The sequence below is a fragment of the Taudactylus pleione genome, unplaced genomic scaffold, assembly GCF_031769625.1.
Source record: "Taudactylus pleione unplaced genomic scaffold, aTauple2 ptg000290l, whole genome shotgun sequence".
In the NCBI taxonomy this organism is placed as follows: Eukaryota; Metazoa; Chordata; class Amphibia; order Anura; family Myobatrachidae; genus Taudactylus; species Taudactylus pleione.
This window is the reverse complement of record NW_028284692.1, coordinates 2640898-2659224: the sequence shown is the minus strand read 5'-3', so window position 1 is coordinate 2659224 and position 18327 is coordinate 2640898. Positions and strand designations below refer to the sequence as shown.

Below are 18327 nucleotides of genomic sequence, written 5' to 3'. Positions count from 1 at the left end.
TCACTTCAGGGTCGTTGGTCGGCGGAGGAAGCGATTCTTCCCATCAACATCCTGGAACTGCAGGCAGTGTACAGAGCCCTGCAGTCGTCCGGCACTGCTCTTCACGGAAGGGCCGTTCAGGTGCAGTCGGACAATGCCACCACGGTGGCGTACATCAATCACCAGGGAGGGACTCGCAGTCGAGCTGCGATGTCGGAGGTGTCCTGTGTCCTGGCTTGGGCGGAGCACTATCTTCCAGCTCTCTCGGCAGTCTTCATCCCGGGAGTCCTCAATTGGGAGGCAGACTTCCTCAGCCGTTACGACGTGCATCCCGGGGAATGGTCGCTTCATCCAGAGGTATTCCAACTACTCGTGGACAAGTGGGGGCTGCCAGAGCTGGACCTGATGGCGTCCCGTCACAATCACAAGCTGCCCGTGTACAGGTCAAGGACAAGGGACGCAGGCGCAAGTCTGCTAGACGCGCTGTCGGTGAAATGGCTGTTTCACCTGGCTTACTTGTTCCCTCCCATATCTCTGCTGCCTCGGGTCCTGCGCAAGTTCAAGCAGGACGGAGGCACACTGATCCTGGTGGCCCCAGCGTGGCCCAGAAGGCCGTGGTACTCCGATCTGCGGAGCCTGTCCATCGACGCTCCGTACCTCCTACCTCAACGGCGGGACCTGTTGTCTCAGGGGCCCTGTCTTCACCCGGATCTGGGTCGACTATCTTTGATGGAGTGGCTCTTGAGACAGCCGTCCTGAGGTCTCGGGGCTTTTCTAGCTCCGTTATTACCACCATGCTGAGGGCGCGCAAGCCTGCTTCCGCGAGGATCTACCACAGAGTGTGGCACACTTACTTTCAGTGGTGCGAGGCCAGAAAATATGATCCCCAGGTGTTCCGGGTTTCGCGTATTCTGGCTTTCCTTCAGTCGGGTTTGGATTTAGGATTACGTCTTTCCTCACTGAAGGTGCACGTGTCTGCTCTGTCGGTGTGGTTCCAGCGCAGAATTGCTGCTATGCCGGACGTACACACCTTTTTCCCGGGTGTTTTAAGAATCCAGCCTCCCTTTGTGCCACCTGTGGCCCCGTGGGATTTGGCGGTGGTTCTTCGGGCCTTACAGGGTCCTCCTTTTGAGCCCTTGGAATCAGTGGAGCTCAAGTGGCTAACTTTTAAGATGGTTTTCCTCTTGGCAATTGCTTCTGCCAGGAGGGTTTCAGATTTGGGGGCGCTTTCCTGTCGTCCCCCTTTTCTGGTTTTTCTTCAGGACAGAGCGGTGCTTCGCACTCGTCCTGATTCTGCCTAAGGTGGTTTCCAGGTTCCACATTAATCAGGAAATTGTTGTACCAGCCTTTCAGTCGCCTGATCTTTCGGCTGGGGAGGCTTCCTTAGACGTCCGTGCACTCCAGGTTTATGTGGACCGGACTAGTTCTGTGAGGAAGTCGGATTCTTTGTTTATCCTCTTTGGTTTTCACAAGAGGGGTTGGCCTACCAACAAAGACTAGCCCGTTGGCTTCGTTCGGTTGTTATTGAGGGTTATATGCAGGAGGGTTTACCTGTTCCAGCCTCTGTTAAGGCTCATTCCACTCGGTCTGTGGGCCCTTCTTGGGCTGCTAGCCGTGGCGCCTCTGCTGTTCAGCTGTGTAACCTGGTCTTCCATTAAGACCTTTTTGAGGTTCTATGCGTTTGACACCTTTGCCTCTCAGGATGCATCCTTTGGGCGCCGGGTTCTCCTATCAGCACAGGAGCGTCCCCGCCCTTAGTTGGACTGCTTTGGGACATCCCCAAGGTCACCCTGTGGACCCCCTATGGACCCTGAAGTAGAAAACAAGAGATATGGTAAGAACTTACCTGTTATCTCTGTTTCTACGAAGTCCATAGGGTCCACAGGGCATCCACCCTGACGCACCTGGCTTCATAGGGGCTCTGTGACTGGTCACCGGTTTTCCGTCTCCCATTTCTGTGAGTATGGTTCTTGTGTGTTCCAGTCTTCCTTCTCTCTGCATCGTCTCTTGCTCCAGGCCTTGGCTGCTTACCAACAGAGGTGCCTGTGGCTCGGGGGCGGGGTATAGAGGAGGATGGACCCAAGTGCATCCTGGGAGAAGCTAAAAGCTTTAACTCCGTGGTGCCCGAGGATCCAGCTATACCCCAAGGTCACCCTGTGGACCCTATGGACTTCGTAGAAACAGCGATAACAAAGGTAAGTTCTTACCATATCTCTTGTTTTCAAGCACAGTACTACAAAATTAAACAGATTAAAGTAAACTTTCATCTATTTTCTTGCTTGGACACATTACAGTAAAAGTCGACCTGTCACCTACATGCAGTGGAGGTAGCCATACTGCAGATTAGACATTATATGTATGAAAATTCAGTCTATCAAATCACTAGTAACCAGTGACATCACTGAAGAATGATAGCTAGGCTTACCTGCTAAAACTAGTTTTATAAAAAAAAAAAAGTAATGCCTACTTTGTTTGGGCTTATATAGATATACACACGAAAAGTAATGGTAGCAGAAAAGGTTATATATTTCTTATGCCACACTCTGTCTGTAAGATTAGAAACCTTCATTAAAATGGAAGGAAAACTCTTCGGGGGTATTCAGTTAGTGGGGATAGCTATCCTGCGCTGGCAACTGTTTCTCCAGCACCTTGTGACCAACGACATTGGGGAATTTGCTTTGCACCGCAGGAAAATCTGAGATGTTGGGTTATCTTAATTAGCAGTGGTCTGCACGGCCGCACATCACAACTGCATCCCCCTTAATGTCAAGGTGATGGCTATGTGGCATTTCTATATAATACTATATTCGGTACATATTCTGAATTTTAATAGTACTTCAGAAGCTGTGTCAGGGCAGCTGCTTATTCCCTGACTTCTCTGTTATACACTGAAATTGTTGAGGATGGGAAATACTTTGAACTATATAATTACATTTGCAGCAAGATACACAAGTGAATGTGTGTAATGTTATTAAATAGATTTAGGAATGTATATTTCAGTTTAACTTGATCTTTTGTGTACAGCAACCACGCATGACAATTAACCTACAAGAAGTCCAGGGTATGCGTACAATGCGCCCTCTGGATAGCAACACATTGCCGGGAGTGGAGGTACATTATGGCACAGCAAGCAATCCTCGCACTCTGTGGATGGACCTCAAGGAGGTAAGTGGCTGTCAACATGGCTAATATAAGAAATAGCTAATTCATGTCATCAGAGGTAAAAGTATAATGTATTTCTGGGGCATTTTCAAAGATGTTTCACTATGAGTATTATGACTCAGTATTGGTGTTTACATGAAAATAAAAATCACATTAAAACCTTTTAACCAAGATGCAATAAAAACTTCACATACCTTAAGTTAGTGGATATGTAACTTCACCAGTCCACCCTGTAGAAGAGACTGAAATCCAGCAAGGGCGTTGAACACTGTCCTGAGCACCAGGATATTTATAGGCAAAGCAGCTTTCTCCTGAGTCCATTGACCCTAGAACGTGGACTGACAAGTGACCAGAATCCTGCCCCCCCGTTCAGATGGTTGCCTTGCAACAGGACAGGTTAGGTCACTACTATGCCCTCTGTTCACAACTAGTTGCCTAGAGAGCTCCACCATAGACTCAGCTACGATGCTAGCTCAAGCAAGGCATATCTCGGCCATAGGGCCAACTACAGGTCAATGCAGATGTTGGCCTGCTGATTCACAGTTGTACAGATGTTTTGCCTGACATTCTAAGAAGGCAAATTTTTGCCACTGCACTGCCCATACCCAGGAGGCCACTGGCCAAATTTCCCTTCCCAGCCATTAGAGAATGTAGGGAGGAAGAATAGGATAAAGAACAAGCATGTTCCAGTACAGGAATGAAAATGTAACTGACACAGACAGCACATTACTAAATTAAACTGTCCCTAAAAAAAAAATTAACAGGTACAGCGGCATGAAAGATTTTGCCCCCTTCCCAATGGTGTAAGATCAAACCAGGCGCCTGGAGGTGAAATAGACGTTACCTCCCTTTTTCACCCATGCAAACTTAATGGGCTGAACGGTTTCAGATCAAGGAAAAGTTATTCAACACCTATATGACCCATGTGAAAAATCAATTGCCTCCCCTAAAGTTAATAATTGTTTGTGCCACCTGTAACAGCAACAACTGCAACAAAATGCTTCCAATAACTGGAGATCAATCATTCACATCGCTGTGGAGGAATTTTGGCTCACTCTTCAATTTACCTGAACTAAAACGATTCTGCAAAAGGAGGGTTGATCGGCCAATATATCGGGTGCCCATCGGTCAGTGTGTACCAGCTATATGTCTGTGAACAACGTCGTTCACAGACATATCACGTTGGCTGCACTGCACAGCCGATGCCCAATATATCAGCCGACCACCCGTACACTTGCAGCCGCGGAGAGGGAGCGCGACACACCCCTGGCCAGCGGGACCCGTCCCCCTGAACACAGATGATGGTTGAACAGTGTGTATGAACAACCATCACCTGCAGATATATATGTGCAGTGTGTACCCAGCTTAAAACTTCTCTTATACCACTTTCAGACAGAAAATGGCAAAAAACACGGCTTTTACCTGGCATTTGCATGCCAGGTTTTTTGCCATTTTCTATCTGATACCGCTGTAATTTAATTTTCAGTGTGAAAGGGGTATAACAGACCCTCCAATATGACCCCTTCCATTAGGTACAAAATACTCTGCTCCTGTACTTCCCACCTAATTTATGATTGCCGTCACCTGTGTTGAACTAATTAATTTATGATTGCAGCCACCTGAGTTGAACTAGTTAATTTATGATTGCCGTCACCTGTGTTGAACTAGTTAATTTAGGATTGCAGCCACCTGAGTTGAACACCTTTCTCATCAATTAAGAAGAAATCTCCATGAGCAGAGCATTTTGTACGTGATGGAAAAAGTCACGTTGGAGGGTCTGCTCTATTATCACAGTCACTCCCCTCTAGTGCTAGTAAAGGAATGTTTTTCTTCTTTTGATATTGTTTCCATCAGACTGGATTGCAGTCTAACAAAACAGCTCCTGGCTCTGTTGTGCACCTATTAAAAACTGAAGATAAGAGGCAGCTGGGGTATACAGGGAGAGAAACCTTTTCTCAAAACATTTAAAAGTTGAAAGTGCCAGGTTCCTCCCATCTTTGTGCCTGTGTCCTTCATATAATGACATTTTTGATGAAAGGAGTCCATCTGTGCAGGCAATGTGTGTCAAATACATCTTTACAGCCCGGTACAGGATAAAACAGGCACTGCACAAAGCTCTTTGTAATGTAGGGGAAATATTTTGCACACTGGGACGTGGACTGAAAATGTTTTTTTTTTTTATTTTCCTCTTTTACCATTGTGGCTAAGGTACTACGTTTCAGAATGCAAATATAGAATGCAAATATAGTCTGGATTTAAATGGAACTATTCCAATAATTGGACTCCAAAAGAAAGGGGCATGCCTTAGTGTGTAGTATTGTCGTGGTGGAATGTGGGCATGTCTTTATGGACATGGGTGGAGTTTGGCTGGGCCAGGGTATTGCGTCACTTTTTAAAATTATACTTTATATAGAGATTATCAGTGTGCACTGTCAATACATATTTATTAAAGCAATGGCTGAATACAACATTATCTCCATGAAAAAGAAATTGAGCACTAATCATAGAATCTCTTGACTATAGGGAGCTCAGAAATCGAAGTTTAGAATATCAATGCTGAAAATGTATAAGCAGTAAACTCTACAAACTAAACCCAATGATTCTTCTTTTTTTCAGCCATATAAATAATATGCTTTTTTACTTTCTTGCAGGCTAAAGAGCTGTACCACATACTAGCCTTAATCATGGAATACCAAGAGTCAACAGCTGCATAGAGCATGAGACCTCCTGATCTAATGTATAAACACTTTATTTACATTGTAAAAGTTTTTATGATCTAAAGTAAAAGCCTACGCTCATTCTTATATAAATATGTGTACAAAATTTACCATACAACTGGCAATGTCCTTGGTGTCCTGAAAGTGTTCAATGTGGGTCACTGGACTAGTATCAGTTGTGGTTATAATCCTACTCTCACTCTAAAGGTGCCCACACACTGAACGACTCGCAAACGATGCTCCCTAGCAGTCCTGGATAAACGATATCATGCATAAAGTGTTCATTTTGACAAACGATCCTTCATGTGTTCTTCACGATTTCCAGTGGGTGATGTACAAGACTGACAGATCTTGACTGCAGTAAGTAAGATCTGAAGATACGATGGAAGACCCACGGGTACGCTCATAGGCATAGTTATTGTCGGTGGACACTCACTATTTGCACATATTTTGCATGATTTGTCGCTCTGATACATCAAAATCGGCAAATTGTGCAAAATATCTGACAGTGTGTGGGCACCTTAAGACCATACGAGGGTACAGTGCTATTCCCAAATAGGATAGACTGTTCCCTTTGTCCTTCACAAGCATGAGCCTGTGATTATAATAGTGTCGTGATTTTCGTCATATGCACGGTTTCTTACAATGACAAATGCTGATGACAATGTTTTGGAAATAATTTAATAAAAGCAAGTTTCAGAAGTATAATACAGATATGATGTAAACCAATAATAAAGGGGAGAAAAACACTGTCTACTGAATATCACCACCACAGCAATCATAGTTTAACATAAAAGCCAAACAACGAACAATAAAAAATAAAATTGTATCAGACAACAATAAACATAACAATTGGAAAACTACCACTATTCAAAATGATGGAAAGGGATAACACTTAAAACGTGGACACTTATTGGAAGCTTTGCACTGACATGGCAGCTACTTCCACAAACATATAGTGCATCCATGTTGTTTGTAAAATAGAAAGCAAGGCAGCCCAGTTAACTTAAGCCGTGTATCCACTAGCAGATACCAGCATGACAGTACGATTACAACATCGTTACCATTCCCCCTGCAGTGCCTATGCTGAACGATTGATCATTCAGTGTAGGCACATCAATCGTCCCCGAACATGGTCTATCTGTCGTTATCGGCAGATTGATCAGCATGTTCGGCAGATAATTGATATCGGAAATGACCAGCGGGAGCACGCATCGCTGGTCGTTTCCAACATAATAGTGTCAGATTTGTGCACAATTACTGAGCGATTGCACGATTACGATGTCATAATTGTGCAATCGCTCAGTAACATCGCATAGTGGATACGCAGCATAGACATGGGGATATACTTACTAAAGTGCAGGTTTATAGAAATGGATATGTTGCCCATAGCAACCAATCAGATGCTAGCAATTATCTTCTAAAAGGTGCTAGATAAATGAGAAGTAAAATCTGAGTGGTTGCCATGGGCAACATCTCCATTTCTATAAACCCGCACTTTAGTAAATATACCCCTTGGACACACACATAGAGAACAAATACATACGGCCGTATTCAATTAGTTTCGCATCCGCGGAAAAGTTTCGCCTGCCTGACTTTTTGCCTACATCACTCGTTTTGGATTCGGAAACTTATCATGCGCATCCCCGCTATTCAATTACAAACTACACAAAAACTGCAAGCGGCGAATTCAGAACAGGCAGAAAGTGCTGTTAGAATTGGGGAAATCAGCCTGAAACCCCCAAAAAGATGCACTAACATTGGGGATCAATGTAGATGTGTCCGAATAGCCCTCATAAAACTGTTTGGGGTACTTAAGTTGTTTCAATAGCTTCTTATTAGCGTCTTTGCACAAGTGGTGAAGAATGGCATTAAGCAGTATTTGTGGGTGAAAATAAGTAGTCCAGTCAAATTTGGGGTACTTGAACATGTGTGCTAGCATATTTTATGTCTCTAAAGTGAACTTTTAAAAAAACATGAAAAACCGCCTTCATACATTACTTACAGCACCCCAAGAAGTCAATTTCGCTAGTTTTTATGCTTGTCCCCCCCCACTTTGTACTTTTTTGCCCCCAAAATGAAATATCAGAAGGTATGTTATACCATAATTCTTTTTCTTAGAGGTCCACAGGAATTACCTTGGGATATATAGTTGGATAGCATCCAATGCACCAAAGCTTTGGAGCTCCCAGCATGCCCTGGTCCTCCCCCCTATATACCCCGCCCCCAGCCATTCAGTTCGTGAACAAGCCTCGCGGCAAGAGACGGAGAGTGGAGAAGGAAGAAACATTTCACAAGAAAACACTCAACAAGCGAAGAGGGAATCTGTGATATAAAGTCCATCTGAGGCCAGGTGTGTCAGGGTGGGTGACCTGTGGACCCTATAGACCTCAAAGAAAAAGAATTATCAAAAGTTATGTTATACCATAATTCTATATTTCCTCTTCGGGTTCCATAGGGTCCACAGGAATACCTTGGGACGGCCTAAAGAAGTTCCCTTAAGGGTGGGGACACTCCTGAGCAGATAGGAGCATTCACCACCCAAAGGAAGCATCCTGGGAGGCATATGTATCAAAAGCATAGAACTTTATAAACGTACTCACGGATGACCAGGTGGCTGCCTTGCAGAGCTGTTCAGCTGTTTCTGATGGACTCGGTCCGATCCACGTAGATCCGGAGGGCTCGAACCACATCAAGGGAAGCCTCACCTGTAGACAAGTCTAAGGATTTAAAGGCCGGGACTACAATTTCCTCATTAATGTGAAACAGGAAACTACCTTTCGAAGGTAGCCCACCTTGGTACGGAGGTCCGCTCTATTTTGATGGAACACCAAATATGGAGAGCATCATGACAAAGATGCCAAGTCAGACACTCTGCGAGCTGAAGAGATAGCCAGGAGAAAAAGCATCTTCGTGGTCAGCCATATCAAGTCAGCCTTAAACAAGGGTTCAAAGGGATGTGTCTGCAGTGCCCTGAGAACCAACCTGGGAGAAAAAGAGGTTGCAGCCGCAGTACCCCCTGCATGAACATTCTAACATCCGGCAGAGGAGCAATCTTGCACTCGAACCAAACAGTCAAAGCCGAAACTTAGGTCTTCACTTGGCTACCTTGTGAGTCAAAGTCTAATCCAGCCTGGAGAAAACCATGGATACCTTGAATATCTTAGGGCCATATCCCTTGTTGGAACACCACAGAAAAAATTACCTCCAAATCATGCGATAGATGTGAGCAGAAGCAGGCTTCCTTGCTCTAAGCATAGTCTTTATCACTGAAGAAGAAAACCCCTTGGCTTTTAAGACGGAAGACTCAAGAGCCAAGCCGTCAATGCCAGCCGAGGTAAATCCTGGTATAGGCAGAGACCCTGCATAAACAGGTGCCGCAGAGGTAGTGGAAACGGACTGTCTATTGATAGACGTATCGGATCCGCAAACCAATGCCTCCTGGGCCAGGCAGGAGCTATTAGTATCATCCTGCCGCCTTCCTGTTTGAATTTTCTGATGACCCTTGGAAGAATGGAGGAAACAGGTATGCCAACCTGAAACTTCCATCTAACTGACAGAGTGTCCATGAAGGCTGCTGAGGGGTCCCTTGTGGTTGTGACGTGATGCTATAAAGATCTTATGGGGTCTATTTACTAAGCAGTGTTAGGAGAAGTGAAAAGTGATAAGGTGCCAGCCAATCAGCTCCTAACTGCCATCTCACAGGCTGTGTTTGAAAAATGACAGTTGGGAGCTGATTGGCTGGTACCTTATCACGTTTCACTTCACCTAACACTGCTTAGTAAACAGACCCCTATGTCTGGTATCCCCCACCTGTCCACCAGGACTTGAAATACCTCCGGATGAAGGGTCCATTCTCTGGCGTGTAAGTCCTGGCGACTTAGGAAGTCCGCTTCAGAGTTGAGAACACCTGGGATAAATATTGCCGATATTGCAGGAAAATGGCATTCTGCCCATAGCAGAAGCCTTGCCACTTCTTCCATGGCCACTGGACTTCGAGTGCCTCCTTGATGGTTTATGTAGGCCACTGTGTCGCATTGTCGGACTAAACTTGGTCAGGCCTGCCTTGTGGAAGGTCCTGGGCCAACATGTGCTTTGTGCACTGCCCGAAGCTCCAATATGTTTATTGGTAGATGACTTCTTGGTCTGTCCACTTTCCTTGAAAAGTGTAACGACCCGTCACTGCTCCCCATCCTCGCAGACTTGCGTCCGTGGTGAGAAGTACCCATTCCGTGATCCATAACGGACGACCCTTGTTTAAGTCATCTCCAGACACCAGACTAGGGAGAGGCGGACCTCCGGCGAGATGTGTACCATCTGGGTTTTTATCCGATGATACTGACCATCCCACTGGGCCAGGATCCACAACTGTAGGGACCTGGAGTGGAACTGTGCATAAGCCACCATTTGAATGTTGCTACCAAGGAGCCCAGCACCTGCATTGCCAAGTGAACTGACACTGTTTGCTTGCAAAGCAGTTTGTGCACACGAGTCTGTAGTGTTACAATCTTGTCCTCTGGAATAAGAATCCTCTGTCCCAGAGAGTCCAGCCATGCCCCCAAGTGTACCATCTGCTGAGTTGGAGAAAGTGATGAGTTCTTCCAATTGATTACCTAGTCGTGCTCTTGTAAGCAGACAATGGTCATCCATAGATTACATTGTAACATCTCCTGAAATTGTGCCAATATCAGGAGGTCGTCTAGTTATGGCAGTATCCTGACTCCTTGTCGTCTAAGATGAGCCGTCATGACCGCCATTATCTTGGTGAATACCCAAGGGGCTGTGGCCAGCCCGAAGGGTAGAGACTGAAACTGATAGTGTTGTTGATCTACTGCCAACCTGAGAAAGGCTTGGTGAGATTTTGTAATCAGCATATGCATCTTGTATGTCCAGGGAGACCATAAAGTCCCCAGGCTCCATCACCAACACAATTGATCGTAGGGTTTCCATACGGAATTTGGGCACTTTGATAAATCCGTTGAAGGATTTCAGATTCAATATAGGGTGGTGTGACCCATTGGGATTTTAAATTAAAATACACAATTGAATTGTAAACCCTTCCCTGTTGCATCACAAGGACAGGGACTATAACACCTGATTCCAGGAGGGCCCCAATAGACTGCCGGTAGGCCGCGGCCCTGACCGGGTCTGTAGGAAGGGTTGTGCCCACAAACCTTTAAACTTTGAGGGGGATGCCTGAGGAACGTGATGGCATAACCCTGACAGACTAGCTCTCGTACCCAGGCATCTGTAGTGGTCTGATGCCAGGACTGAGTAAACTGCAAGTCAGCCTCCAACCCTGACATCCTCCAGGGGGAGGGCCACCCCATCAGACAGTAGGCTTTCTGTCTGGTATGGAAGCAGGGTTGTTGCCTGACCAAGACCCTTTGGGCTGTGCCCTCTTGCCAATTTGTTGGCTGAGGACTACCTCCTTGTCCTCCTTTGTGGACGAAAGGACCGATATGGCTGCCTCTTAGAGGTAGACGTGGAAGGTAATTCCTCTGACCTCGGTGAAGTCATTATACCTTCCAGACCTGGACCAAATAGTGCCTTCCCTGAGAATAGCAATGATTCCAGAGCCTTCTTGGACCCTGCATCAGCTTTCCATGTCTTAAGCCAGAGGGACCTGCGGGCTGCCACCGAGTTGGCTGAGATCCTAGACGCTAGGACACCTGCGTCGATCCTCGCCTCCACCATATACATAGCTGCTTCTTGCAATTGGCCAAGAAGAGCCCGCTGCTCTCTAGACGGGTTAATCATAGACGCCTCTGGTGCCTTACTCCATTCCACCATAACTTTAGCTACCCAGGCTATAGCCATAGAGGACCCAGTAACAGCTCCCGACAATGAAAACATTGATTTTAAATGATTATCAATCTTTCTATCGGTAACCTCTGTTAATGAGGATGCTGCTGGGATGGGCAACGTAGTTCTTTTGACCAGCCTAGTCACATTTGTTACAGGCTCCTGGAGCAAATGGATATCGAGAGGTCAAATTCTTAGTGGGCTGAAAATGCTTATTAGGAGTCTCCCAAGCTTCAGCCATAAGATTCGTCAGTTGTCCAGACCGAGGAAAATAATCTTTAGACACCGACTGGTGCCTAAACACTGGCTCATCATCTGTCAGAGTAATTTCCTCTACCTCTTTTATGTTGAGACACGTTCTAACCAGAGAGGGAACATCCACAACTTGATAATCCTCTATTTCATAGACTGATTCAATGCTCTGAGTCTCAGAGTCTGACAACATAGTTGAGTCAATATGTGACACCTGACAAGACCTTCTCTTATGCCCCTGCTTCTTTATCCCCACTGGCTTCTCCACCTGCGGAGAAGAGTGAGCCGCAGGATAATCCCCAACAGGGATTTATAGGAGGCATATATACAGGATGAAGCATAGGCTGTGGGTACCCCACAGCCTGAGGTACTGCCTGTGGTACCACAGCCGGAGCCAGCACCTCAGTAGCTTTGCCTATCAAATAGGACAAAACCTGAGGGATGATAGCCACCATTTGTGACTCCATTGTTGGTACAGATGCATTAGATATATGCTATAATAATCTGCTACATTTTCCATCAACATCCTGATTAGACAGGTTTGTAGAACAGAATTTACAAGACAAACCAACTAGTAAGCTCACACCCTGCTCATTAACTTCAGACATGATATTATATCAATGCATGGCTTTATATCAATGACATCCCCCCCCCACACACTGTCAGATGGATGAGGAGACACAGTGATAGCTTGAAAACGATAGGCAGTGTACAAGCAGCAGCAACTAGCATAGTCACATTCAATGCATGAATACAACAGCAAGCTGAGCTCTGATCAACTAGCCAGCCCCCACAGGGTAATGGTAGGATATAGGGCACACTATATGCCAAACCTGAGGGAGAGGGATATAGGGAGACAGACCAGCCTCTGAGAACACTGCCGCAGCGCTGCCAGAACGCTCAACTGCGCGTCTCAACCACGAGGAGGTCCTTTATACCAGATGCCGGCTTTCCAAAAGCGGAAGTTTCTCCCCTAGGCTGTGATTTTTGACGGCCGGGTGCACTGCACTACAAGGTGGCAAGACGTGTGCTAGTGCGTCTTACCACCCGTCCCTGGCAACAGACAATACATCCCGTCGCCTACTGAGTCGTCCTGCACACGCAGCCGCCCTCTGTGTCTCAACACCAGAGGTAAGGGACTGCTTAGCGCACTTACCTGCATCTCTGTTTCCCCGACCGCAGTCCCAGGCCTCAGCAGCAAGCCACTCCCCAGCCCCGATGAGGCCAGCCGTAAACCCAGTGGCACAAGGTGGATGCTGGTGTTGTCAGCGTAGGTAGTAGGAGTCGCAGTGCTGGCATCCTTTACGGTGCCTAGCACCGCTAAACTCTGAAAAATAAAAAGCTTGAGACTGCCTGAGCAGTCCCACTGTAAAAACAGATGGACTTGCCGCACACCAAACGAAACAACTGAATGTCTGTGGCTGGGGTCGGGGTATATCGGGAGGAGGACAAGTGCATGCCGGGATCTCCAAAGCTTTGCTGTTTGGTGCATTGGATGCTATCCAACTATATATCCCAAGGTAATTCCTGTGGACCCTATGGAACCTGAAGAAAGTACTTTTTTTGGGGTCTTGTTTTTTCCAGGAATTTTTTTACACCGTTGTCCTTTAGGTCACTGTTTCAAGGGTTCTGAGAGGTTCTCCACATTTACACCCCAAAATAAAGATTTTGCACTTCTTTTCTCCTGCTATTCTTAGGCGAATCTTTTTCGCCTATTACATTGCATTGACTTTCCGCGTAGGCGAAAAGCGTCTGGAATTTAATTTGGAGATAAGTTCCGACCACGCGAAAAGCCCCGATTGGCGATGCTTTTTCGCTTCTAATTGAATACGGCCCATAATCAGGAGATGAAGAAAAACACCATGTTCTTGTGTCTGATAACAGTGGCAAACACAGGGGTTTCCAAAAGCTTAATTTAGGAACAAAGTAAAAAAAAAAAAACCTACCATAATAACTCTAAAATAGATACTTTTTTTTTTGCAACTAAATTATTTCACATACATATGATTGAGGCCAAAACTATTGCTTATTCAGTCTTATCTAGTGAGATTAATAGTATAATACGCTACAAAACAACATTTTACCTGCAGTGAAAGTGGCTGAATCCACCAGACAATATATGTTTCAGGTACGTTCAAGACTACAGTAAGTATGCAGCACAATTCATTTACCATAGAGGTGCCAGTTCTTGCTGCATTCACCATATGGTCGATGACGCTGGATAGACCAGGGATCCCCAACCAGTCCTCAAGGCACACTAACAGTCCAGGTTTTAAGGATAGCCATACTTGAGCACAGGTGTCTTAATTGGTACCTTAGTTATTTGGATTTAACCATTTGTGCTCAAGCACGGATATCACTAAAACCTGGACTGTTGGTGTGCCTTGAGGACCGAGGTTGGGAAACACTAGTCTAGACCAGTGGTTCTCAAACTTCTTTTCTGCCGCGACACACTGAAGAGTGACATCCACATATACGTGACAAGAATTTTTTAAGATCTAAATGAACCTTATTGTACCCAACATACACACTCCCAGCGATTCTTTACTTACCAAATACCCCTTTCCCCCGTGTTCTCATTAACTATTGTAGTTTATTTACCTTAGGACTTCTTTCCTCTCAGTCTCCCATCCTACTGAGTCTGCAGCTGACTGCTACCGGCTCCTTTCCATTGCAGACGTCATGGTGCTGAGACACTGCTGCGGCTACCTGCCTGCTTCCGGCTCCTCTCTGATGCTCCAGAGGGTGGATGGGACTTTGCTTTGACAAGCCCACACATTATCCAGTGGAGCATAGGGGGGGAGTGGGAAAGCGCACACTCCTCTGCTTGCCTGGCTGATTCGCCAGAGTGCATCCTGCGGAATCAGGTCTTTTTTATTTTTCTCAGCCCATTGTCAGTGTGTCATGAGTTGGTCCCTGGTGTGTCATGCATAATAAGGTAGTACAACACAACGTTTGAGAAGCGCTGGCCAAGACAACATAAAACAATAGCATCTTAGTTGTAGTCAGGTTGCCTGTGCTTCAATCTTTAGAACAAAATGCAGCAAACTTACAAATATATGATCATCATATTACACATGCTTGGTGGTGGATTACCCTTCTGCATTATAAAAGCAAACCAAGTTTATGCAAGAGCTACTGACAGAACTGAGGGCACATACAGGACAGACAGAAACACAAGCATGACTGAGAATCAAACATACTGATGATACCCGTTTCACATCACCAAAATAACCCGGGTGATTTTTAAATGCACCAAAATGAATAACCCGGGTCGACCGACCCAGTATTTCAACCCGGGTTAAAAGGAGGGTTAAACACGGGTCGGACCCAGGTTATTTGGCTCTTAAATGGTACAGGCTTTTTCCAGTCAGCTGACCAGCCTGCACACAGAGCACATGTCTCTGTATTTACATTACTGTCCTGCACACTTTGGGGAAAAGGCAGTTAATAATAAGCTACATACAGACAGCACAATGTACTATACTGTACTTTACTTTCACTGGAGGAATCATGGCAAACTGGAGTGATGAAGAAGTAATGGAGTTGCTGCGGATCAGGGGTGAGGAAGAAATATGTAAACAGATAACTGGCACCGTCAAGGATGCGATAACATATCGCAACATCAGCAAAATGTGGGCTGCATCTGTGATATGTGCTCTGTCGGCCATGGTTGCTGCACTGCAAGCATTCCCCAGCCTCTCCTTTTCTTTACTGAAAATGTCATCATAATTGTGAGCCAATAAAATCCTTTAAAAATTACATCACACTGTTTTAACATAGGCAACTCGGGTTAAGTTAAAAGGCACCAAATCTGCAATAACCCGGGTTATTAAGGCGATGTGAAAGGCCCTGACCCGGGTTCAAAACCCGGGTCCGACCCGTATTTGCGATGATAGTTCTAGCAGACAGGCTTACAGTTCAGACAGACATGATGACAGGACAGAGACACAAACGGGACTGAGTGACAATTCTAGGAGACAGACTCACAGGTCAGATAGACAGTGCTCACTTATTTTCACTGCAGATCAGATCAGGCATCTACAAACTCCTTTGAGGGGAATTTGCACCTCCCGAAGAGGTGCAAATCCCATCCCACCCCTCTGTATAGCTTCCTTGTCATGCAAGACTTTTGCAATCGTTTTCAGCACCCGGGGGGAGATAATACATCAGTGTGCCACCACTAAGTAAGTTTAGGAAATTTGCATTGGATAAAAGGAGTTTGTGATTCCATCTCCCCTCTTCATATTCATTAAGTATCTGCTATCCACTCCAGAGCATTCTAATCAATGTATAGGTCAATATTTAAAGCCCTTTAATATTAAATTCCCTTCACCATACATTTACCTCCTAGGGTCGTGTTCAATTAGCCGTGAAAAGTGCCGTTTGGAGAAAAGTTTTTTCCGATTTGCACTTTTCGCCTGTTTTCAAAGTACAGTATCTCCATATTCAATTCCCCAGAGTTTTCACCTAGGCGAAAACTCCAAAGGCAAAAACAGGCGAAAAAGTTTCTCCAGCAAAAGGCAGGAGAAAAGAAGTGCAAAATCCATATTTTGAGGTACAAATGTGGGGACTTTGTTCAGAACCCTTTGGACACCCCGCTAATGACTAATAAGGAAAGAAAATTAAATAAATTAAACGATTCATCCCAAAAAATACATTTCATTTTCGCCCCAAGAATGACAAGTGTTGGAAAATGGAAAAAAAAAGTGGGGGGCCTGGTACTTTGGGGGCTATATGGTTGGGACAGGTGATTTTGGGATTGCTGGAGGCTGCAGGTGTATTTTTGAGATTTTTTAAATCTTCATTTTAGAGACATCAAAATATACTAGTACCCAATTTCATGTACCCCAAATTTAACCTCGGTACTTATTTTTCCGCAAAAAACGTTGTTTTCTATAATTTTTCCACAAATATGCATATAACAGCCCTTTACAACAAAATAGGTTCACTAAATACCTTCATTAGGGCTACTACTACTATTCTATATCGATTCCCAGGGTCACTGAAGCTGTTTATGGGGTACAAACTAAATTCCCCCCAAAAAAGTCCCTTTTCGTTTTGGAGAACATTCGCCTATTTGTGTTTTCACGCGATTTACAATTGAGTAGGGTGAAAAGCGCACATGGAGAAAACATTGCGGAAAAACAGGCAAATTCAATTCACTTTTCGCAGCTAATTGAATTCAGCCCCTAGTTTAAGTTCCTTTTTTAAACCTACACCTCAGAATACCACTGCAGAATAGCATTATTCATTACTTACATCTAAAGTTCAAATATTAATAATGATAAATATGGTAAAATGGGTCCCAGCTTCTAAACTATTGCTACTTTCTAGGAAAACTGAACTATAATCTCTTGTTCATTTTATATTCATTTCTCCTTATTTAGAATAAGAATATTACAGACTAATATTGGCTAGGTATACCCAGTCCATAATTCCTCTAATATGAGTGGGAGCTGTGATGAAACCTGTCATTTTCACTAAGACACTGGTTCCTCGAAAGTTTTAGGTGGAGCAGTAGATTTTCCATTGCAATTATTTCAGTTAGATGGGATTAATGGAGTCATAGGGTGTACTTGGACTAAGCATGGAGCATTTGTCTGGTGGACTGAGGCATGTGCTGCCTCCTTGTCTAGAATACTGAGACACTATGATGCATTAACATGACAGATAGAGGCATGTGCTGCCTCCCATATGATTATTTTTATCAAGTATTTTTGAAAAAAAAAAAATTTCTCTCAAAGGTCTCTGACAGATTACTAAAGAAGTGATCCAGGGAACAGTATGGGAGCAGCCAAACAGGGCACCTATGTACTATTTAGTGTGACACTGTCAGAACAGAAAATTGCAGCATGTGAGGGAGCAAATGCTGTTAAAGAAATAATATAATAATCTCATATTTTCATTACCTGCTTGGTTTTAAGGACAAACCGATTAGGAAAAAATCTAGATACGGAACATATTTAAATAACCTCTGTCCTTTCACATGCCTCCCTGTGTAACAAATAGGGATCTCCCCTCACCCTCCTTGACCCTTATTGCACTGTAACTTACCTTTTGGACATCTTCAACAGATCAGAAGAACAGGAAGCTCCTAGAGTAATTCCGCCTGCACTGTGAGCGCACAGATTGCTACCAATAGTCACGTAAAAATAAGAGATGGCTGTATGAAATGTATTTTTGCTAAACGTGTGTCAAAAAATTTGGATTTACATTTTTTATTTTTTTTAATTAAGCACACATAACCTTATTAGTCTGCCTCTGTATGGTTATTATTTCTAATCATGTGGTAAATCGATAAATTGTTCATGGACTCCAGTAATAAATTTCTCTCAGTAGTCCAATTCTTATGCTAAACAGTGAGGTGCTCACCCTGCAATATCAACCATTACAGTTAAACAAAGCAATT

The 18327-nt window shown here is 44.6% G+C and overlaps 1 protein-coding gene across 1 annotated transcript in view; it reads left to right on the top strand.

Moving 5' to 3' along the window:
- The window catches only part of MYO15B (myosin XVB), a 96300-nt gene extending 89641 nt beyond the window's left edge, over positions 1–6659 (top strand). Inside the window, exons 43-44 of the mRNA XM_088482689.1 lie at positions 3004–3144; positions 5793–6659. Of these exons, the coding sequence (XP_088338815.1) occupies positions 3004–3144; positions 5793–5855 (204 nt within the window). The 3' untranslated portion in view covers positions 5856–6659. The remainder of the gene's footprint in view (positions 1–3003; positions 3145–5792) is intronic.
- The last annotated feature ends 11668 nt before the right edge of the window (positions 6660–18327 follow it).